Genomic DNA, 22,626 nt, shown 5'->3' with positions numbered 1-22,626 from the left:
CCGCTCCCGCCGGAAGTGCGTCAGCCGCTCGGCCCCGCCGCCCGCGGCCGTAACTAGATCGAAACAAAACAAGCCGCTGAGGCAGTGGCAGCGGCGGCGGCGCCGGGACGGGGGAGGGGCGCGCCGGAACCGGAACCGACCTGACGCCGGAACCGGAACCGAGAGCGGGTTGCCAGGGCCCGAAGAGGGCTGGCGGCGGCGGCGGCCTCTCTCGGTGAGTAGGACTGGCGGCCCCTGCCTGCCGGGCCGCAGCGGGGAGGCCGCGGCGCGGGCCCCGGGCGGCCTGCTCAAGGTCACGGACGTGCCAGCCGCGACTCTGGGAGCCGCGCGTCGTGCCTGGGCCCCCGCTGCAGGCCGGGCCGTTATGCGCCGCCGGTAGCCGATCCCCTGCCGCGGACAGGACTGGCGGCGGGCGAGGACTGCTTCCTAGAGGAGGTGCTGGCGAGCGCGGGTTTGAAGGCTGGAACTGGGTCTCCGCCCCGGCCGGGCGCTGTTTAGTGGTCAGTAACTCCGCGCGGCCTTCTCAGGCTGCTTTGGGTCTCTGGGCAGCCCCTTCCTCGCTTTGATGTCCCAGGAGGGTGGGAGGAGGCACGACCTTCTGCCGGAGCTTGCGTGCAAGGTGGCGGAGGGAGGGTGTCTGCTGCTCGGTTCAGGACCTGCCCTCATTAAAGACCCAGCCCACCAGTCCCACATCTGACCCATAGAAGGATGTCTGCCCGCTCCCCCAACCTGGGGACCACAGACTATTCACTCTCTGCCCTGCCACTCTACTGTAAGGCTGAGCTTGAGCTGCCAGGGGTCCTGGTCCCCTGCTTCATCCCTTCCTTTATCTCAGTTTTGAGAACTTTATTTTGAGTGGAGAAACGGCCCAGAATCCTGTGGGAAACTGGATAAAGGGTCTCTGGCTCTGAGCTGATGTGAGTGGACCTGGGAAGAAAATAGGGATGATGCTTCATTATCAAACTGGATGTCTGCCCTGCCTTGCCTTTGGGCAGGCTTGCTACTTGAAGGCGTGATGCGGCATCTGGATATCCTTTCAATGAGCTTTTACAGGCCCCTCCCTGGGACCGCAGCTGGAGAGAGGAGTCTTTCTTAGGATGTAGGAAAGAAACAATCAGGCAGTGCATAGGAGCAGGGTCAGAGCAGGGTGGGACCTGGCAGGCAGCAGGTGAGGTGCCTGAACCTTGCTGGGACAGTGGTAGCACCTGAGCTGGGCATGTTGTCAGCCATAGAGCCTGGTCCTCCTGCTGCTTGCTTGTCTCCTCCTCTCCTGCCTTCCTCCTCCACCTCCTACTTCTTGGGTGGTGACTAAGCAGCCAGTGAGAGTGAGGGAAAAGTGAGCACCCTGCTCAGAGTGCCAGCCCTGTGGGCTGGAGCCATGGCTTCTCTCCAGATTGGTGGAGGAGCCTAGTCCCTGCCCACAGCTGCCTTGATCTGGCACCTTAGTGAGTCTCCCATCTTTATGGGTCTGTATGGCAGACATCTGGAATCCTTGGCCAGAAGTGCTTGCTGTTATTTGCATTATTTATTCCCCCTTTGGAATAGTGTACCAAAGCTACATTAGAGGGTGGAGAGATAGTCCCTTGTAGGGGTAGGAGTATCCTGGGTTATCGAGCCCTGACTGTAGCCAAGAAGCAAATTGTCGCAAATTGTTGGTAGTGATCATTGGTCCCTTCTCATTAGGCTGTTGGTTCCTTGCTGGAGAATTTGGCCACAAAGAGTTGCCAAGATAGCTGGGCCAGGAAGAAAGCGCCGTAGCCCTGACCCAGACGCCGTTGCCGACCCCAGGGCACTCTGGCTGTCGACCAAGCGGCTCAAGATGTCTGGCGGGGCCAGTGCCACAGGCCCAAGGAGAGGGCCCCCAGGACTGGAGGAGGCCACCAGTAAGAAGAAGCAAAAAGATCGAGCAAACCAGGAGAGCAAGGATGGAGATCCTAGGAAAGGTGGTAGTGACATTCCCAGAGTGGTTGTTGCCTTCTCCTCCCTGCCTGCTGAATATACAGATTGGGGGTTAAGAGGTGACTTTTTTGCTGTTCTCTCTATTTTTGGTGCTGAGAGAAGAATCTGTGGCAGGCTGGGTAGAGCCTCAGCTTTGAGGTCTGGGTACGTGGCTGAAATCCCCATCATTATTTTCTTTTTTGTTTCCCCTTTTGTTGTCAGGATCAGCATCCACTTCTCGGGAGGAGCAGACCAAAGAGGGTGAGTGATAAATAGACATTTGGGTGCTGGAATGCGAGGGGAGAAGGGCATGCCCTGGAGTATAGCATACATTTGAGTAGCCCCATTAGGACTGGGTCTCTAGTACCTGCTTATTCCTATTAGGAGTTCATCGAGACCCTCATGATATCTTTGACACTCCTCCTGCAGAGTTGTTGCTTGATTGGAGTCAGAATGCAGACGAGGTGATTGTCAAATTGCGTGTGGGAACGGGCCCCTTGCGACTGGAGGAGGTGGATGCAGCTTTCACAGACACAGACTGTGTGGTGAGGCTTCCAGGTGTGTCCATCTATCCAAAGCCAAAGCTGTCTCTTTGAATCTTCTGATAACCTTACCCCAGCTCACTGCCCTACTCTGTCTCCAGATGGTCGGCAGTGGGGTGGTGTTTTTTATGCTGAGATAGAAAGTTCTTGCGCCAAAGTGCAGGCCCGCAAAGGCAGCCTCCTGCAGCTGGCACTGCCTAAGAAAGTACCTCTGCTCACGTGGCCCTCTCTCTTGGTAAGTTCCAAAGCAGGGTAGGTTAGGGGATACCCAGTGTTGTTGACAAGACCTGACTTGTGTGTCTTTGGCAGAAGAAACCTCTAGGGTCACAGGAGTTGGTGCCAGGGCTGTGCCAAGAGAATGGGCAGGAGCTGTCTCCTGTTGGCCTGGAGCCAGGCCCCGAACCCCGCCGAGCTAAGCAGGAGGCCCGGAACCAAAAGCGGGCCCAGGGCCGTGGTGAGGTAGGCGTGGGGGCTGGCCCTGGGGCTCAGGCAGGGCCCAGCGCCAAGAGGGCTGTGCATCTCTGCAGAGGGCCAGAAGGGGAAGGGTCCAGAGATGGCCCTGGACCTCGGGGTGATGCCCCTCCTTTCCTGGCCGAATCAACCACTCAGGTGAGAGTGGGATGCTTGTTTGGAAGTTGGAAGGTGGGGGGAGGGTATGGCCAGAAGTTGGGGGAAGCATTTGCTAGACCTAGGAGTGATTTTGCCCATAATCTTGCCATGAATAGGCTGATACTGAGGAACAGCTCCGGGTACCACCGCTGAACCCTCAAACTTGCCTTCTGGGCTCAGAGGAGAACCTAGCACTTTTGGTAGGAGAGAAGGCAGTGTCCCCTAGGAATGACCTAGTCTCTTCAACCATGGCACGGAGTAGAGACTCTGAGAAAGGTGACCGTTCCAAAGACGAGATGGCAGTAACGGCAGATGCTGCAGCCTTGGTGGATGGTAAAGGTGGGGCTGGGGATGGGTAGGCAGAGCCCTAGATTGGGTTGCAAGGTTGGTGGGTGGGTAGGGACTAGAATAACAACAGGCTGGAACCTGTCCTGGGTGGCACTGAGCTGTGGTCTCAACATAGAGCCTGAGTCCATGGTGAACCTGGCATTTGTCAAGAATGATTCGTATGAGAAGGGGCCGGACTCAGTGGTGGTGCACGTGTACGTGAAGGAAATCTGCAGGGATGCCTCTCGAGTGCTTTTCCGCGAGCAGGACTTCACACTTATCTTCCAGACCAGGTGGGTGGGTGGGCAGGAGATGGGGCAGGCAGTGTGCTTTATGCAAAATAGCATGTCTCATGCTCTTTCTTCTGCTCCTCTTCCTGTCCTGCCTCTGCTCTGCCTTGGCAGGGATGGAAACTTCCTGAGACTACACCCAGGCTGCGGGCCCCACACCATCTTCCGTTGGCAGGTGAAGCTCAGGTGGGTGGTGCCCAGCCTTACTACTCTGCCTGTGCCTCCTTGTTCTCCATCTCCTTGGCCCATCTATCCTGATACCACTCCACCTAAGTTCCTGAGATCAGTCTTTTCTTGCAGGAACCTGATTGAACCAGAGCAGTGCACCTTCTGCTTCACAGCCTCTCGCATCGATATCTGCCTCCGTAAGCGACAGAGTCAGCGCTGGGGGGGCCTGGAGGCCCCAGCTGCACAAGGTCTGCACACGAGCTCCCTTCATTGCCTAGCCTGTGTGACCAGGGCACCCCACCCGCTGCTACATGCTGCTAACCACCAGCCCCCTTATTCCCCCTTTTTAAGGTGCAGTGGGTGGTGCAAAGGTTGCCGTGCCGACAGGCCCAACCCCTCTGGATTCAACTCCACCAGGGGGTGCTCCCCACCCTCTGGCAGGCCAGGAAGAAGCCCGTGCTGTGGAGAAAGAGAAACCCAAGGCTTGTTCTGAGGACACAGGGCTGGATGGTGTGGTGGCCCGCAACCCCATGGAGCATGTAGCCCCAAAGCCAGAGCCACACCTGGCCTCAGTAAGAATCCCAGGATGAAGAGGGCCAAAGTTGGAGGCTGAGGAGCCTCCGGGCTGCCTCTCACGCCCCTCCTTGTTCCCACAGCCAAAGCCCACATGCATGGTGCCTCCAATGCCCCACAGCCCTGTGAGTGGAGACAGCGTGGAGGAAGAGGAGGAGGAAGAGAAGAAGGTGTGTCTGCCTGGCTTCACTGGCCTTGTCAATCTAGGCAACACCTGCTTCATGAACAGTGTAATTCAGTCTCTGTCCAACACTCGGGAGCTCCGGGACTTCTTCCATGGTGAGAACAGGGCCTAGCGCCCAGGCCGTGGGTAGAAGGAATGACTTTTCCTTACTAATGCCTCTACTTGACTGCTGTCCCCAGACCGTTCCTTTGAGGCTGAGATCAACTATAACAACCCACTGGGGACTGGTGGCCGTCTGGCCATTGGCTTTGCTGTGTTGCTCCGGGCTCTGTGGAAGGGAACCCACCATGCCTTCCAGCCTTCCAAGTTAAAGGTGATGTGTGGTGAACTCCCTTCCTTGGCTGGAGAGGGCGGGGAGGGCCAACCACTTGGGTGCACAGTGGGTGTTGGGGTTCCATGCTCACACCTCGGCTCCTGTATCCAGACCATCGTGGCAAGCAAGGCCAGCCAGTTCACAGGCTATGCACAGCACGATGCCCAGGAGTTCATGGCTTTCCTGCTGGATGGGCTGCATGAGGACCTGAATCGCATCCAGAACAAGCCCTACACAGAGACTGTGGACTCAGATGGGCGTCCTGATGAGGTCAGGGTTGGGGGCAGAGCTGGGTATGTCTCATGCACATCCTAGTCCCCAGGTCTCCTTGGTCCTCACCACTTTGCCCCTCAGGTGGTAGCTGAGGAAGCATGGCAGAGACACAAGATGAGGAATGACTCCTTCATTGTGGACCTATTTCAGGGCCAGTACAAGTCAAAACTGGTGTGCCCTGTGTGTGCCAAGGTATGATGTTCTTCCCTGAAAAGAGGCCCTCCAGCTTGAAGTAGTAGCCTGTTGAGATTGGGGTCAGGTGCATGCATCTTGAGGTGCTGCAGGCCAAGGAAGCTGATGGGGAGACCTCAGGCTCCTATGTGTATCCTAGAGGTCAGGCTGGGTAGACTTCCTGGCTGAGGCCAAAGTGATGGTTGGGCCCGATGATGTAAGGTGAGGCTGGGGTTTGGATAAGATTGGAGGCATATAGGGTATAAGTGAGGGACAAATTGATAAAATGGCTAGGTTGAGCTGGCAGCAAGTATCAGAAGGCGGGATTGTTCTCCCCTGGTGGCACTCTTGATCCATCCAGTATTCTGAAGCTTGGGAGTTTCTGATTGACTGTGGTGCCCTGAGAGCCATTTGAGGGCCTGGACTGGGGGTTCTGGGGATGTGCATCCTGCCCCCTATCCCCGTGGGTCCACCCAGTGCCACCTCTGCATCTGCAGGTCTCCATCACTTTTGACCCATTCCTTTACTTGCCGGTGCCCTTGCCACAGAAGCAAAAGGTTCTCCCCATCTTCTATTTTGCCCGGGAGCCCCACAGCAAGCCCATTAAGGTGAGAAGTAAGTCCCTACTTCCGGGTTATCCCTGAGACCTTGGTCCATCTTCCTCATGGACTCTACTCTTGTCATCACAGTTCCTGGTGAGCATCAGCAAGGAGAACTCTAGTGCAAGCGAAGTGTTGGACTCTCTTTCTCAGAGTGTCCACGTGAAACCTGAGAACCTACGTCTGGCTGAGGTATGTCTGTCCTTCCCCAGGCTCTTAAGCGTGCCGACACTTGAGTGTACTCATAGCACGTAGACACACCTGCAGTTATTGGCATCAGCACATGTGCACATGAATGTGCTTGTGGCGGCACAAAAACAAGTATTGTGCTATTGGCTGAGACATGGTTGAAAACTGGGATTTGGGCTGTGCAACAGAGATGCCTCCGTTCCTAGCTGATGTCAGGGTTTACTGCCCCCTTTGGTGATGGCCCCCAACTGCTTTTCCCTCTTAACAAGGAACTTGAGAAGCAGGAATATCCTTCCATTAGGTATGGCTTTCCCTCCATCCTGTTGCTCTGTCATATTACCCCTGATCTGTGTGCAGTTCTTCCCTACAGGTTTCCTGCTTTTAGCCTGGTAGTACCCTTTTTCTCTGGCTGGGCTGGGGCAGGAGGTTTAGCCTCAGTTATAGTCCCTCCCTAATAACCATGTTATAGTTTCATCAGGGCCTCATTAGTCAATAGCAGTGTAGAGAACTGGTATAGTTGATCCCGGCCCCCGTTCTGGTCTTTCAGACACTATCATGCACTAGGCTTCTTGTTCTGAGGCAGGTACCAATAGAAGTGTATGTTTCTTTTGGGTGACAGTCTCCAACACTGCTCTCATAGACCCAAGATCAGGACCAAGTCATCTTGTGCTCTGGGGCAGTGCCAGGGAAAGGGCTTCACATAAGTTCTGTGTGTTCTCTGTCCCCAGGTGATTAAGAATCGCTTCCACCGAGTGTTCCTGCCCTCCCACTCACTGGACACTGTGTCCCCATCTGACATGCTTCTCTGTTTTGAGCTGCTATCCCCAGAGCTGGCTAAGGAGCGAGTGGTGGTACTAGAGGTACAACAGGTGAGTAGGTGGCCAACCTGATAGCATCAGGCCAACATGGGGTGGCAGAGGGGGCATTCCCACCCAACCTGACCTCACTGAGCCAGATGATCCACCCTAGCGCCCCCAGGTACCCAGTGTCCCCATCTCCAAGTGTGCGGCTTGCCAGCGGAAGCAACAGTCAGAGGATGAGAAGTTGAAACGCTGTACCCGGTGCTACCGTGTGGGCTACTGCAACCAGTGAGGACACCCATGGTCTCCCACGTCCCTCCTCTCTGCTTGCCACCCTACCTCCCCTCCTGGCGGGGCTCATAAAGACACTTTTCTTTAAAGATTCATTTTTATTTTTGCATACAAAAACTAGGGTTAGTCCAGGGGTGTGGGAGATGAGAGGATTCACCAGAGACAGAGTGGGGAGCAGAACAAGTGGATCTACTGAAATACATTGCTGAGGGGAGCAGTGGGTGAGACAGGAGATGTCTGCTGCACCATGCGCGTTAGCTCTGTGATTAGGGATCGAACTCAGGCTGCCATGGCTGGCGATAGCTTGATAGCACTGAAACTTTAACTCCTGCGTCACCGGGAAGGCCCACAACACTTACGTTTTAATTTATCCACTTGCCATCCTATTCTCTCAGGCCCTGGGAGAGGGTTGGCATGCCTAGTTCCTAGTTTCCAGAACCTGAGGCTAGCCCCCAGTATAGAGTCATAGGAGGTGGCGCTTACATCGTTTTTCCCTCCAGGCTCTGCCAGAAAACCCATTGGCCTGATCACAAGGGCCTCTGCCGACCTGAGAATATTGGCTACCCCTTCCTGGTCAGTGTGCCTGCTTCACGCCTCACTTACGCCCGACTTGCTCAATTGCTAGAGGGCTATGCCCGGTAAGTGCCCAGTGGTTGGATTAGGGTGGGGTAGTTGTGGAACAGAGGTGCTGGACAGGCTGATCAAGGTTCTTACTTGCCTTCCTGCCTGTTGTCAGGTACTCAGTGAGCGTATTCCAGCCACCTTTCCAGCCTGGTCGCATGGCATTGGAGTCCCAGGGCCCTGGCTGCTCCACACTGCTCTCTACTAGCTCCCTAGAGGGGGGAGATAGCGAGAGGGACCCTATTCAGCCACCTGAGCTCCAGTTGGTGAACACTGTGGCTGAGGGGGACACAGGGGTCCTCCGGGCATGGGCAGCCCCTGATCGGGGCCCTGTGCCCAGCACCAGTGGAGTTTCTTCTGAGATGTTGGCCAGTGGGCCTGTTGAAGTTGGATCTTTGCCTGCTGGTGAGAGGGTGTCTCGGCCTGAAGGTAAGAGTCTGCTGAAAGGCTCTGGGAGCTAGGGTAGGGGAGGTTGTGGGAAGCTTGTTTTGGCCCCTGTCAGTAGGGGAGCTCAGATTGTCATGTTCTCTCGTAGCTGCTGTGCCTGGGTACCAACACCCATGTGAAGCCATGAATGCCCACACACCCCAGTTCTTCATTTATAAAATTGATGCATCCAACAGAGAGCAGCGACTAGAGGACAAAGGTGTCTGAGACTGTGGGTGGTAGTCATGGGGTGGGTTGGACTGACTGCTTGCCACAGCTTTGTGACCCCTCTTCCTGCCCATTTCTAGGAGATACTCCATTGGAGCTGGGTGATGAGTGTAGCCTGGCTCTAGTCTGGCGAAACAATGAGCGCCTGCAGGAATTTGTGTTGGTAGCCTCCAAGGAACTGGAATGTGCCGAGGATCCTGGCTCTGCTGGTGAGGCTGCACGTGCTGGCCACTTCACCCTGGACCAGTGCCTAAACCTCTTCACGAGGCCTGAGGTGCTGGCACCTGAGGAGGCCTGGTAAGAACAGGGTAGCAAGCAGATGGCAGGACAGGGTGGAGTGGAGGTATGCTGGTACTGACCCTACCTCCATCCCTTCTCAGGTACTGCCCGCAGTGCAAACAACACCGTGAGGCCTCCAAACAACTGTTGCTGTGGCGTCTGCCAAATGTGCTCATTGTGCAGCTCAAGCGCTTCTCTTTTCGTAGTTTTATCTGGCGGGACAAGATCAATGACTTGGTGGAGTTCCCTGTTCGGTGAGCAATAGGCCCTGGTGACTGAAGGCAGACTATGGGTGCAGGGTAGACATCCTGGGTACCTGCTAATTGTCTCACCTCTCTCTGGCTGGGACCACAGGAACCTGGACCTGAGCAAATTCTGCATTGGTCAGAAAGAGGAGCAGCTGCCCAGCTACGACCTGTACGCTGTCATCAACCACTATGGAGGCATGATTGGTGGCCACTACACCGCCTGTGCACGCCTGCCCAATGATCGCAGCAGCCAGCGCAGTGACGTGGGTGAGGGCACACACAGCCAGCACGATAGGTGGTAGGGGTGGTGGTGCAAGTTATGTTCACACTCTTCCCACCTTGCTATAGGCTGGCGCTTGTTTGACGACAGCACGGTGACAACAGTAGACGAGAGCCAGGTCGTGACGCGTTATGCCTATGTACTCTTCTACCGCCGGCGGAACTCTCCTGTGGAGAGGCCCCCCCGGGCAGGTCACTCTGAGCACCACCCAGACCTAGGCCCTGCAGCTGAGGCTGCTGCCAGCCAGGTGAGGCATGGGGGGAGGCTTTACAGGCAGGTGGGGCCCAACTCAGAGATGGGAGGAGGCTGGGCACAACTTCCCTTCCTCTAGCTGAAGACCCTTGAAACCTTAGATGTATGTGAGTCACAGATATGGTTCCCTTACATTAAAGCTTTAGCCAAAAGGATCGTCATGCTGTCGGGACACTTACAGAGGTGTGCGCACACCAATATGTTGCCATTGGCAGGCACATGGGCACCCACTTGGCACAGGCAAAGCAATTGTTCTGAACCTCACTGGGTACAATGCCAGAAGAGACTGTACCTGACAATCTCCACCTTTCCTGTGCACACTGCCCACTTAGCAGCCCACAGACCCTCACATGTGATTGTGATGTGAGCTCAGAACCAGGGCTATCCTGGTTGGCCATGGCATAGGGTGGCTGTTACTTTTTATAAGGTAAGCGTCTGTCCCTGCTGTCTTCTGTCTTTTTTTTTACTGATGTGGGGTATGACAGGCCTGGCCTTGGGGCACACCAGCACCTCTTTTCTGGAATGGTTTATTCCAGCTTTCCTCCCCTCCTCTATGCTCAGATTCAGCGAAATTCCTGCAGAAGGCAGTAGTCAGATTGTGGACGTGGATGGGAGTGAGCCAGGGTATTACTTTGGGGTTGGCAGCTCTATCCTCATGAGCCAGTCCCCTCTGGGATTCCTGGGCGGAAAAATGACCCACTAATTGGGAACCTGCATATATGCTAGGAATCTTTTTGAGGTCAGAGTCCTGTCAAGACTTGCCTACTTTTGTGCTCTCAGTCTAGACCACCCTGTGAATGGCCCAGTTGGCTCCCACCTGCTCACCTCTGCTGTTAGAACTGGGATGTAGAGGATTAGTGCTAGTCACTGAGGGTGGACTGTCATGGCCAGGGGTCTTTGGGACACCGGGTGCCCTCCCCTTCCCCACCCCTTCCCTCACCCCCAGGTAACAATGGCCGTTTCCACACACCATAGGCTTCCCGGATTTGGCAGGAGCTGGAGGCAGAGGAGGAGCCAGTACCTGAGGGGCCTGGGCCCCTGGGTCCCTGGGGGCCTCAAGACTGGGTGGGCCCACCACCACGTGGCCCTACCACACCAGATGAGGGCTGCCTCCGGTACTTTGTTCTGGGCACCGTGGCAGCTTTGGTGGCCCTCGTACTCAACGTGTTCTATCCTCTGGTATCCCAGAGTCGCTGGAGATGAGCTCGCCTGCAGGCAGCTCCTATGAGCTGGCCCACCTGCCTGCTCAACAGGCCCATTCCTGCCTCTGTGGTGGGGACCAGTTCCGGGCATGGGCCTCAGTGTGTGCATCATGGGGGGATGGTGGGGACTGTGGCCTCTGCAGGGGCAGAGCATTTTAATATGGTTTTCCCATCCAGCTGTCTGTCCACTCATCCTGCTGCTCTGACCCTTGCCCTGGGGCTTAGCCCTGCCCAGGCAGCTTACTGTATTTAAAGTGTTAATAAAGTGAGACTATTCAGGCCCGATCTCGTCTCTCTGTCTCAATGCCACTGCTGTCTGCGCCTTGGGGCCCTCCCTTGGGTGCCAGGGCTCCAAGCCAGCACCCCCGGGATGCCAGGCGGCATACTGGGCAGCCCCCAACCCCTGTCCTCATATTCTGTTGCAGGGACTAGGCCCTGGCCAGGCCCCCGAGGTGGCCCCCACGAGGACAGCCCCTGAACGCTTCGCCCCCTCTGTGGACCGCCCAGCCCCCACCTACAGCAACATGGAGGAGGTCGATTAGCAGGTCCCTTGCTGGTGGGGGAGTTGGGTTTGGGGATCCCCACAGAGGGCCAGCTTTTTGCCGCTTCTCCTTCTCTAACCTAGAGGACACTGGCTTCATCAACGGGGGATATGGGGGGTGTGATTTGGGGGTGGGAACTTGGCAGTTTGGATCCTCCTGTCATCTTGACCCCTCAACCAGTGAGCCTTGGCTCCTTCAGCCACTCCCAGTGCTACGTGATTTGATTCAGTTGTACCTTCAATTCTTTCTGACTCGCATTATAAACGTTATAATTTTATTCTAAAAATTGTAACTTTTTTTTTTTTTTTTTGCATTTTGGAGGTGATTGCTGCTGTTTAAATATATTTTAAAAATAAATGATAAATAAGCAGATTTGGTGACTGTGATGCACCAGGTGCTGTGGCCACCTCCCCATTCCTATCATCTGGGGTGTGTGTTTGTGTATATGTATCTATGGGTATGTAAAAGACTTGAAAGTGCTCTGGTCTGAGGAGATTGTGGTGTCCCCAGTTCTATTAGTTCTCCTGCCCTTTGATCCCACTGGTTTTGGGTCCCATATGGAGGTGGTTGTGGCTCACATTGTAGTCAATATCTCACACCCCAGGAAGAACACCCCATATCTGAGACTCCGGAAGCTGACAGCATGGGGTAAAATGTACAGGCACTGAAGTAGCCTGGGGCTGACAGACAGTTGGTCAGGAAAGTCTTGAAGTACAGAAGGCACTGTCCTTCCCTTTTTTCAGGTCTATATTTGCTGTCATTTGAAAACCATCTGGGTCCCTCAGTGAACAGAGCAGGAAAAATTTGCTGTGGGGACATGTGACCCTACTCTAAAAGGAGGACATGCCAAGAGGACCAGATTTAATCTTGCCTGGCTTCTTGTAGGAGGGAAAGTGCTGAGCCTTCTGAGGCCATCTGTGGCCACTAGCACTGTGGCCTCTCCTGCCTCAGTACTCCCTGTCATTTTGTGCCACAAGTACCTGTCCATAGGCCTGTCCTGGCTGCTGGACCTTGCCTCTTGCTATCCCACAGTGGGGCTTTGCTGGCTAATGCCTGCCTTTTCTCCTTGGTCATCTTTTTCTTGATTTCCCTGGAAGAATTTCTTATGCAAACAAATCACAGGCCAGACCCCAGACTGTGTCTATACAACTTGATGGTTCTGCTCTACATGTCACAGGACTCCAGAGGACTTAGTTGACCTGCCGCTGCCACTAGTGGCATCTTGATAGCCCTAGTGGGGCTACTGCCTCATCCTGTGACAAGGGAGTCATAGGGTAGGCACTATTAGGGAACCAGTAAATGGGATAAAGACCCTGACCCCACTGAGTGGGCCATCACCAGATACGCAGTGATGGTGGTTACATAATGAATCCTATAGCATCAGGTACAGAGGAGACAGTGGCAAGGACAATGCTGTGCTCATCACAGGCATGCTTATGGTGGGCCAGGCAGCTGCAGCTGTGGACTCAGCATAAGGCTGGCAGAGGATCAGGCTGGAGCCAAGGGACCATGGGGAGGTGAGAAGATCCAAGACAGAGGACTGGACAGATGCAGTGTATGTGGCTCTGGGCAGAATCTAGCATGTGGTCATTTATGTAACACCAAGATGTGACCCCAGAAGTGACACTTGTTTCTTAGTGGGATATGACCACAAAACAGGACACACTATGAATAGAGACTGCAGGTAGGATCTTGTCCAATCCCTGGAGGCCCACTAATATTAGTGATACCAAGGCTTCCAAGAGTATGTGTTCTAATTTCAAATTTGGGACTCTTCCTCAACATCTCACTGCTAGTAACTCTTAATTCCATAAAGAAAACACTTTGTACTGTTCTAGCTTGATGATTCCCTGTGGATCCTGGAAGTCTAGTGAGAGACTATCAGGAAATCCCCAAGTACATGAGGATCTATTTCCTCTACTCCAACCTGTCCCAACTTTAAAATTTTGTAAAAACCCTGCAGGGGATTTCATGACACTGGCAAGGCAGGGTTAAGTGTGACAGATTTATTTTATTTTATGAAGTATGTGATATTAAGGATATAAAAGTTCTTAATACACTTGAACCTATAGATTACAGATGACCTGATATAATCTTCAAGGAATTTATTCTGTTTTCTTATATGTCCTTAATATAATATTGGTTTGTCAGCTATGTTTCTTGTTAAAATAGTAGCTGACAAAATTATTTTAACTATGAACTTTATTATTTTTTAAATTATGTATTTTATGCATCATTCTCCATTTTTGTATAATGTATGCTTTCTCATCTCGGTTATAGTCCTAGTGAAATTCCCACCACTAATTCACCAGTGTACCATCACCCTAGTCCTTTGTGCTCTTCCCACCCCTGTTTTGTTTTGTTTTGTTTTAAAGATTTATTTATGCATACAAAGACTGGGTGCCAGAGGTTGGGGGGTGGGGAGGATTCACCAGAGGCGGAGTGGGGAGCAGAACAGGCAGATCCACTGAAATACACTGCTGAGGGGAGCAGCGGGGAGACAGGAGAGGTCTGCCGTGCCATATGGGTAGCTCCCTGGCCTGGGATTGAACTTGTGCTGCAGTGGCTGGCGACAGCTTGACAGTGCTGTGTCTCACCCCCTTGCACCACCAGGGAGGCCCCCTACCCCTGTTTTGATCCTGCTCCTCTTTCCCCCCTGTAGAATGCTCTGGTTTATAGTTGCCTGCTAATTTTGACATTTACTTTATTATAATTACTATTTATTTATTTTCCTGATCCCTTATTTGGATCCTCTACATTCCTCCTAAAAGTGAGACCATCTGGTATTTTTCTTTCTGGCTTATTTCACTGAGTATGATCCCTTCCAGCTCCATCAAAGTTGCTGCAAATGGCAGGGGTTTATCTTTTTTGATTGCTGAGTAACATTCCATTGTGTATATGAACCACATCTTTTTGATACATTCAACTGTTTTTGGGTATTTGGGTTGTTTCCATAGCTTACCTATTGTATGTGTCAAGAGATTTTTTTTTAAGATTTATTTGTACAAGAACTGGGGTACAGGCCAGAGGCACGGGGAGAGTGAGAGAATTCACCAGAGACAGAGCGGGTAACAGAACAGGTAGATGCACTGGAAACACTGCTGAAGGGAGCAGCGGGGGAGACAGGAGAGGTCTGCCGCACCATGTGGGATTCTCACCGGCTGGATGGGTATCGAACCTGCGCTGCAGAGGCTGCGGACAGATTCACAGCGCTGAGCTCAACCTGCTGCACCACCGGGGAGGCTCTGTGTCAGGAGATTTTAAATTTAAAAAAATCACAGAACTAATGCGAGGTCCCTCCTGCTCCAGTCCCTACCGCTATTGACCAGGCATGTCTAGATGGAAGCTCCAAAAGCGCCAGATTTAGGGGGCGCGCACACACACACCCGGCCAGCGACCTCTCAACACTTTGTCACAGGGGTTTGAGTCTTAACTAGATTCCCGGGCTTCTTTTCGCTCAAATGTTGCCATGACAACTCCACGATGACATCAGAAACGCGGTAGGGACTCATTTGGTCCAAAACAGAGGTGCGGTCGTCTCAAGACTTTCGGGACGAAAGGAGAAATGTCCAAGAGCAAAAGGCCACGCCCGCATCTACCTCCTGCCTCGGTGCTGAAAGCCTTCCCTTCAGGCCCGCGGCAAATCATCCCTGGAGCCCTGGGGCGCCTTGTATCTCGAAGCCACCGAGAACGCGCAGGCGGAAGTGAAGTGCGGGGGCGTGTGGAAGAGCCGGTTTGGCCGCTCTCGGTCCTTTAAATGGCGCCGACAGCCCCGGAGAGCCCCGCCCTCTCCTTCCAACGAGGAACACTATTGGTTCTCCCTGGAGGCTCCGCTCTTCTATTCGCCAGCGGGCTAAAGCCAACGCACAGATTGGCCCCAAAGTTTCCTTTCGGCTTCCGGTGTCCCCGTGATGGCGACTCTGGACTCCCTGTCGCTCTTCACTGGCCTCGGCCTGAGCGAGCACAAGGCCCGCGAGACGCTCAAGAACTCGGCTCTGAGCGCGCAGCTGCGCGATGCCGCCACCCAGGTGCGAGCCCTTCTGCTCCTGACTTTCCACCGTCCCTCGGCGCAGCGCCGGGCCGCGTCCCAATCCCGACCTGCCCACCATGTTTCAGTCTTACCTTTCTTACTCGGCGTGGGGTTTCTCTCCTGACCCCTCTGACTCCAGGCGCATCAGACTCTGGGCGCCACCATAGACAAGGCTACCGGGACCCTGCTATATGGCTTGGCCTCCCGGCTCAGGGATCCCCGGCGTCTTTCTTTTCTCGTGAGCTACATAGCCAGTAAGAAGATCCACAGCGAGCTCCAGCTGAGCGGTGAGAGCCCCTGCCTGTCCTGCCATGTCCACCTCCATTTCTTCCCTTCAGCCCAGACGCCCACGTATCCTTTCTGCCAAGTCCCCCAGTGTCTCTCTAGATGCCTAATTCTACGCTCCCCTGGAAACCGGGGCCCTGACAGAGTATAGAGCGGGGGCCGTTTCTGGTAAGACTGACAGGAACTGAGGTCAGCGGGGGGGAGCCTCCCTCAGAACATATGTTTCTTTACTGTGCCCTCGGGCTTCTCTAGGGTGGTGCAAGGCTTAAGTCTCAAGGTTTAAGAAGTTAAACTGTAGTTGGGTTTCGTGAGATTAGGGCCCCGTCTGCTTCTGGGAGCTGAGATGCCACAAACTTACTGGCCCTCCTTTCTCAGCTGCCCTTGAGTATGTGCGAAGTCATCCCCTGGACCCCATCAACACCGTGGACTTTGAACAGGAATGTGGCGTGGGCATCATGGTGACCCCAGAGCAGATTGAGGAGGCTGTGAGTCTTCCCCAGGCATCTGCTGCTTCCTTAGTACTGACCCTGGAAAGGAGTGGCTATGTTTCTCCACCCAGGAAGACCCGGGGTGAGGGTGTGGATCCCTAGCACATTTCCTGACCCAAGTGGTTTGACTTTCTGCAGGTGGAGGCTGCCATAAATCGTCACAGGCCCCAGCTCCTGGTGGAGCGTTATCATTTTAACATGGGGCTGCTGATGGGTGAGTAGGGTCTGGGCAGGGAACTATGTTGTTTCCTCTGGTGATGACTTCTCTTCTGGGTATGAGTGAGAGGGACCTGGGGGGAGGGGGGAGGAGTAAGAACACCTTAAAAGTGGTCTGGCCTGGGCACAGGCTCTGGTGTCTGAGTTAGCCAGGACCTTTTCTTGGGAAAGGGATGGGAAGTGCCCTCCTTTGCCTTTCTGCAGTTCCTTGTGCCCATATTCCTAGGAGAGGCTCGGGCTGTGCTCAAATGGGCAGATGGCAAAATGATCAAGCATGAAGTGGACATGCAGGTGGGCATCTTCTTGAATTAAAGCAGGCAAAGACCCTGACATGGACAGGACCTAGAGTCCACTGAGAGATGGGGTGTGGGGGAGGACCTGTGTTGACAGTGGATAGTAGAGCCTGATATGGAGGGTGGGCAGTGAAAGACTTGAGCCTCTGGGTTGTATCTAACTGGGGGTGAGTTGCTTTTCTTGAACCTCTGTTTCATCATCTTGTAAATAGGGGTAATGTGGCCTTCATCTCAGGATGCTGGCATAGAATCACAAGATGGTGATGGATGAGGTAGATTGCTTATCTTGATGCTGGGTCCATATCCTCTCTGTAAATGGCACTTTTTTGTTACCTAAGCCTGCATGGACCCTCAGGAGGGAAAGAGGCCAGCAGAACCATGTGAAGAGCAGAGGTGGGTTGGTCTAGGTAGGTTTTTCAAAGTGGTGCTGGTAGATAGTCCAGGAAGTCCTCAGGATGGCTGAGTTTCAGCCAGCGGATTATAGGAAGAGAACACTCCTATCCCAAATTTTACTCTCATCTCTGCTCAGGTGCTCCACCTTTTGGGTCCCAAGACGGAGACTGATCTGGAAAAGAAGTCCAAGGTGGGGCTGAGCATGGCCTGAGTCTGTGAGAGTGGGGGGCAGGGGTGAGATTTCAGGCTGGGGAAGGAGTATCTGACCTTTGTGATCCCAACAGCCTGCCTGGGAGAGGCCCTGACCCTGCGCTTCTTTCAGGTGGCAAAGATTCGACCAGAAGAAGCAGACCGGAGGGCAGCAAAAGATGTGGTAGAGAATGGTGAGAGGCTTCTGTCGCATTTAACAACCTGGCTTCTGGGCTTTCCACCTTCCTTACAGCCCAGTCCAGTCAGGCCATTGACTTATTTGATACCCTGTGTTTCCTTTGTTTACTTTACCCAGAGACTGGCCCCAGCAGCACTGGCTCTGTATCCCTTGTTTCTGAGTTTTGGGGAAGGTCTGTCTGTTTCTGTTCTGGTTGTAGGCTATGGGTAGTACAGGCATCTCCCTGAGCTGGGTGTGGTAGCTCTATTCAGAGGATAAATTTTCCTTAGTCTCTTCTCCACAGGTGAGGCTGCTGGCCAGACACTATCTCTGATGGAACAACTCCGAGGGGAGGCACTTAAGTTCCACAAACCTGGTGAGCAGGCAGGTTGAAATTCTTGGGAGGACTGGATCTTAACAGCCATTCTGGCATCCCTGAGATTGGGAGCCTGGGGCTGCAACTGGATCCTCAGATGTGTTCTGGTGCTGGCAGGTGAGAACTACAAGACTCCAGGCTATGTGACCACTCCACACACCATGGATCTACTAAAGCAGCACCTGGAGATCACTGGGGGACAGGTGTGTGGGTGTAGTGCCATCAGCAATTGCCTGGGGCGTGGGCTGCCTCCATACTGCCTCATCTCACTGATCACTGTAGCCTCCCTGGGAAGGGACATCTGTTACTTTAGGATAATCTGAATTCTGACCTAATTTCTCTATTCCCATTCCCTCTATCTCAGGTACGTACCCGATTTCCCCCAGAACCCAATGGAATCCTGCACATTGGACATGCCAAAGCCATCAATTTCAACTTCGGCTATGCCAAGGTGTGTGTATCTCCAGGGATTGGCAAGCAGGGTGGCTACTTATTGCTGCTAAGACTGGTCATGAGAGAGGTGTCCCTGCCTTCCCTGCTGCTCCCATAATGTGCCCAGAGTGGACAGAGGCCATGGTGGGGAATGGTAGATGTGGCAGATACCAAGAATACACTGGGCTCCTAGGGAAAAAGATCTGAGGTGAGCCAGTGAGTTCAAATTTGGGGAAATTCTCAGTGCAACCTCTCAGACTTAGGAAGAGGTTATGCTGTTTCTGCTAATTGATCAAACAGATGTCTTGCTTAGGATATTTAGAAATAAAGATGAATGAACCCCTTGAAAGCATTTCCAGTTTTGACATAGGAGAGAGTTGAGAATGTCCCAGTTTGATGAGCTGGACTGTAGGAACTGCTGATATGGGAGCTGACAGACACTGCAACTCTCCTAGGCCAATAATGGGATCTGTTTTCTGCGCTTTGATGATACCAATCCTGAGAAGGAGGAAGCAAAGTTCTTCACTGCCATCAGCGACATGGTGGCCTGGCTAGGTATGGGCTGGGCAAGGCCTGGGCAGAGCCAGTTATCAGTGGGCCTCATTTAGGCTGTGGGCTATCATTGGGCGTCCCTGGCTAGTTGCTAATAACTGTGTCTCATTGTGCCTCAGGTTACACACCTTACAAGGTGACATATGCCTCTGACTATTTTGACCAGTTATATGCCTGGGCTGTAGAACTCATCCACAGGTGAGGCCAGAACCATGATGTGCAGCCAGGCAGGCTGACTGGGAAACAGCTATGGTTGGTATTCATACCCTTTCCTCCTAGGGGCGAGGCCTATGTGTGCCACCAGCGAGGAGAGGAGCTCAAAGGCCACAACGCGCCACCCTCACCCTGGAGAGACCGTCCCATAGAGGAGTCACTGCTACTCTTTGAGGTGGGGTTCTGGAGGAACATCTGAGTCTGGGTGGGCTAGGGTGCTAAGGAAAAGATACCTCTGTGTTGAGAGACAGCCTGAGCCTTTACTCCCCTCAGGCAATGCGCAAGGGCAAATTTGCAGAGGGTGAGGCCACTCTGCGGATGAAGCTGGTGATGGAGGATGGCAAGATGGATCCTGTGGCCTATCGAGTCAAGTATACACCACATCATCGCACAGGGGATACCTGGTAGGTGTGAGCATAGGGTGGGGAGGTGGGACACAGGTAGGGCAGAACAGGACTGTATGATGGGGCCTACTGCTTGTGCCCCATAGGTGCATCTACCCCACCTATGACTACACACACTGCCTCTGTGATTCCATCGAGCACATCACCCACTCACTCTGCACCAAGGAATTCCAGGCCCGGTGAGGGGGCTGGGCCCGTGGGGTGGGTAGGAACAGTAGTATCCCAATAGCCCATCCTGTAATGTCTCTCTGGTAAGATAGCTGGTCCTGACTCTACCATCCCACCCTAGACGCTCTTCCTACTTTTGGCTATGCAACGCGCTGGATGTCTATTGCCCTGTGCAGTGGGAGTATGGCCGCCTCAACCTGCACTATGCTGTTGTCTCCAAGAGAAAGATTCTCCAGCTTGTGGCTGCTGGTGCTGTGCGGTAGGTATGGCTATTTAGCTCATCAAAGATTGGTGGTACTAGTGGCATGTGCTCCCAAAAGAGTTTGTTGTTGTTTTTTTTTAAGAATTATTTATTTATGCATACAAGAACTGGGGTATAAGCCAAAGGTGATGAGGGTGAGAGGATTCACCAGAGAGATAGCTGGGAGCAGAACAGGGAGATCTACTGAAATACACTGCTGAGAGGAGCAGCAGACGAGACAGGAGAGGTCTGCTGCACCATGTGGGTAGCTCCCTGGCCAGCCAGGGATTGCACTTGTATTGCAGAGGCTGTGGATAGCTTCAGAGTGTTGTGCTTAACCCCTGTGCCACCAGGGAGGCCTCCAAAAGAGTTCTTACCATGTCTTTGCGTACAGGGACTGGGACGACCCTCGACTCTTCACACTCACAGCCCTACGGCGGCGTGGCTTCCCACCTGAGGCCATCAACAACTTCTGTGCTCGGGTATAGTCTGTTGGCCTGGGTATCAGGTATGGGCTAAACATGGTGATGGCTTTGGTTATGGCTGTGATTGATACTGACTTTCCTGTTAGGTGGGAGTGACAGTGGCACAGACCACAATGGAGCCACATCTGCTAGAAGCCTGTGTGCGTGATGTGCTAAATGACACAGCTCCACGGGCCATGGCTGTGCTGGAGCCATTACAGGTCATTATCACCAACTTTCCTGCTGCTAAGGTAGGTTCACCTTATTGTGTATATGTGGGTGAATGCAGCTGGGCTTGGGGAGGATGAGGAGGGGGTTCCCAGTGCCTACCTGGTGTGATTCAGACATCCATCTCCTTCTGTAGGCCTTGGACATCCAGGTGCCCAACTTCCCAGCTGATGAGACCAAGGGCTTCCATCAGGTTCCCTTTGGACCTACTGTCTTCATTGAGAGGACTGACTTCAAGGAGGTGAATGGGGGTGGAGGGTGTGTATGTTGCTGAGATCAGTCCTGAGATCCTTATATCTCTTCTGTCAGTTCATTTACTTCCTACTTCAGACAAACCAACCCCTCCCACACATAGGGGTGGGAGAGAAGCATTTTGTACGACTGACGCTTGAACCTTTTGTGTTCACTCCATTTTCTACCTCTAGGAGCCAGAGTCAGGCTATAAGCGCCTGGCATGGGGCCAGCCTGTGGGCCTGAGACACACAGGCTATGTCATCCAGCTGCAGCATGTTGTCAAGGTGAGAGTCAGCTGCATCCTTCCCACCAGTGTCTGGTAGGCCCAGGACGTGATGCAACCTGTAGTCTTGGTAGGGGTCCTCAGGTTTGATTGCAGGCCTCTCCCTCTCATCTTCCAGGGCCCTAGTGGCTTTGTGGAGAGCCTGGAGGTGACCTGCAGACGTGCTGATGCTGGAGAAAAGCCCAAAGCCTTTATTCACTGGGTGTCACAGCCTCTTAAGTGTGAGATTCGCCTCTATGAGCGACTGTAAGTATACAGAATTGGGGTGGGAACAGGTTGAAGATGGGCATTGCCTATCTGGAGTCTGACTTTCACTGTGGCTACAGCTTTCAGCACAAGAACCCTGAGGATCCTGCGGAGGTGCCTGGTGGATTCTTAACTGACCTGAACCCGGTATGCTCAGGGGATGTGGAGTGAGGGGAGTGGGTCCTCCTGGTTGGATGACCACCTAATTTTTCTGTCTGCAGGTATCACTGCAAGTGGTGGAGGCAGCATTAGTGGACTGTTCTGTAGCCCTGGCAAAGCCCTACGACAAGTTCCAGTTTGAGAGACTTGGCTACTTCTCCGTGGATCCAGACAGTTGCCAGGGACAGGTGCTTGACTTTACCCACCTGCCCTTTCTACAACAGTGACTGGTGGCTGCCACTCACTGTGCCAAGCACCCTACCTATATTCCCTTAATTATTCCTTACCACCTGAGGTGGAGTACCTTTTCTGCTGAGAAGAAAGCAAGCCTAGTGGTTAAGACCATGCACAAGATTTTGTATGGACCCTGCCTTTCTTACACTTCAAGGTGCAGGGCATCTTATAGAGATTACTTTAATCCTTATAAAATGGAGGCCCAGAGCTATCCAGTCCCTTACCTAAAGTCACAAAGTTATTATGAACCTGTTTCCTGACCCTCAGCTACTCTGGGATGAGGTAGGAGTAGAAGTGAGGTGTCACGGTTGAGACCCACTTGGGCCACCTGACCAGCTACTGACTGGGTGGTCATTCTTCCCCTTCTGCTTTCCAGCTTGTCTTCAACCGGACTGTCACACTGAAGGAGGACCCAGGAAAAGTATGAGCTGGAAGCCCCATGGACCTACCTCATCTTCTTGGAGGCTAGTGGTATTCAGACTCCATGTCAATAAAGAACAGCTAAATCTCCCTGGAGTCTGTGTAATGTGTCTGCGCCCCCAGACCTGTGGGCTTTTTGACATGATGGGGTTTGGTGGTGGTGGGAAGGTACACTGTACACAGAGCAGTACTGACAACTTTGAACCACTGGTACACTTATTGGTGCGCCAGAGCAGGGGCCTGGGGCCTGATAGGATATCCTGCCCACCTGGTCTTAGGGAATGGTGGGTGCTGGGATGCTCTTCCACTTGTAGGAACCCTGTGCCTGAGGGATCTGTAACTTTGTGTCTGCTTCGTGCCCAGATAGATGAAGAGAAGCCTAGCTCCCAATCCCATTGTTCAAAAATATTGACTCAGTGAGATGAGGAAGACTTGTGCAGTACCTTCTAAGTTCACCTTCTAGTTGGGAAGGTCGGGCACTGCAGGAGAGTTCTCCCCTGGGCCAGGGTCTCACAAGACTACTCAGGAAGTGGCTTCGGAGAACTCAGAAGGGTT

The 22,626-nt window shown here is 53.4% G+C and overlaps 2 protein-coding genes across 18 annotated transcripts; both read left to right on the top strand.

The window, feature by feature from the left end:
- The first annotated feature begins 113 nt into the window (after window positions 1–113).
- USP19 (ubiquitin specific peptidase 19) lies at window positions 114–11,631 on the top strand. Of its 17 annotated transcripts, none has more exons than XM_037528967.2 (27): window positions 114–214; window positions 1,684–1,943; window positions 2,161–2,199; window positions 2,368–2,496; window positions 2,582–2,715; window positions 2,790–3,089; window positions 3,206–3,428; window positions 3,553–3,709; window positions 3,821–3,892; window positions 4,007–4,122; window positions 4,226–4,446; window positions 4,531–4,726; window positions 4,811–4,944; window positions 5,056–5,214; window positions 5,299–5,409; window positions 5,886–5,996; window positions 6,078–6,179; window positions 6,905–7,045; window positions 7,146–7,264; window positions 7,768–7,905; window positions 8,004–8,317; window positions 8,424–8,534; window positions 8,623–8,839; window positions 8,923–9,075; window positions 9,176–9,336; window positions 9,418–9,596; window positions 10,577–11,209. In XM_037528967.2, exons 2-27 carry the CDS (start codon window positions 1,820–1,822, stop codon window positions 10,802–10,804), a joined length of 4,089 nt encoding a protein of 1,362 aa, XP_037384864.1. In that variant the 5' UTR covers window positions 114–214; window positions 1,684–1,819; the 3' UTR covers window positions 10,805–11,209. The 17 variants fall into 17 exon arrangements, with proteins under 17 accessions (XP_037384864.1, XP_037384869.1, XP_037384849.1 ...); XM_037528972.1 differs by lacking the exon at window positions 10,577–11,209 and adding an exon at window positions 11,229–11,631 and having other exon boundaries at window positions 115–214; window positions 3,206–3,422; XM_037528952.2 differs by lacking the exons at window positions 114–214; window positions 10,577–11,209 and adding an exon at window positions 11,229–11,631 and having other exon boundaries at window positions 1,768–1,943; window positions 2,793–3,089; window positions 3,206–3,422; window positions 4,232–4,446.
- A 3,315-nt stretch (window positions 11,632–14,946) lies between these two features.
- QARS1 (glutaminyl-tRNA synthetase 1) lies at window positions 14,947–22,162 on the top strand. The gene is made up of 24 exons (XM_037528875.2): window positions 14,947–15,373; window positions 15,515–15,662; window positions 16,036–16,145; window positions 16,287–16,362; window positions 16,591–16,655; window positions 17,187–17,240; window positions 17,373–17,433; window positions 17,722–17,793; window positions 17,911–17,996; window positions 18,158–18,244; window positions 18,681–18,780; window positions 18,897–18,975; window positions 19,057–19,165; window positions 19,264–19,394; window positions 19,481–19,573; window positions 19,684–19,821; window positions 20,198–20,285; window positions 20,375–20,518; window positions 20,632–20,736; window positions 20,921–21,013; window positions 21,131–21,258; window positions 21,339–21,405; window positions 21,480–21,605; window positions 22,028–22,162. The coding sequence occupies exons 1-24, from the start codon at window positions 15,257–15,259 to the stop codon at window positions 22,076–22,078; spliced, it is 2,328 nt and encodes a 775-aa protein (XP_037384772.1). The 5' UTR covers window positions 14,947–15,256; the 3' UTR covers window positions 22,079–22,162.
- The last annotated feature ends 464 nt before the right edge of the window (window positions 22,163–22,626 follow it).

Source organism: Talpa occidentalis, unplaced genomic scaffold (assembly GCF_014898055.3).
Source record: "Talpa occidentalis isolate TD23 unplaced genomic scaffold, MPIMG_talOcc4v2.1 talOcc4.10, whole genome shotgun sequence".
Taxonomy (NCBI): Eukaryota; Metazoa; Chordata; class Mammalia; order Eulipotyphla; family Talpidae; genus Talpa; species Talpa occidentalis.
The sequence above is the reverse complement of the archived record's forward strand: the minus strand, read 5'-3'. Positions and strand labels throughout refer to the sequence as shown.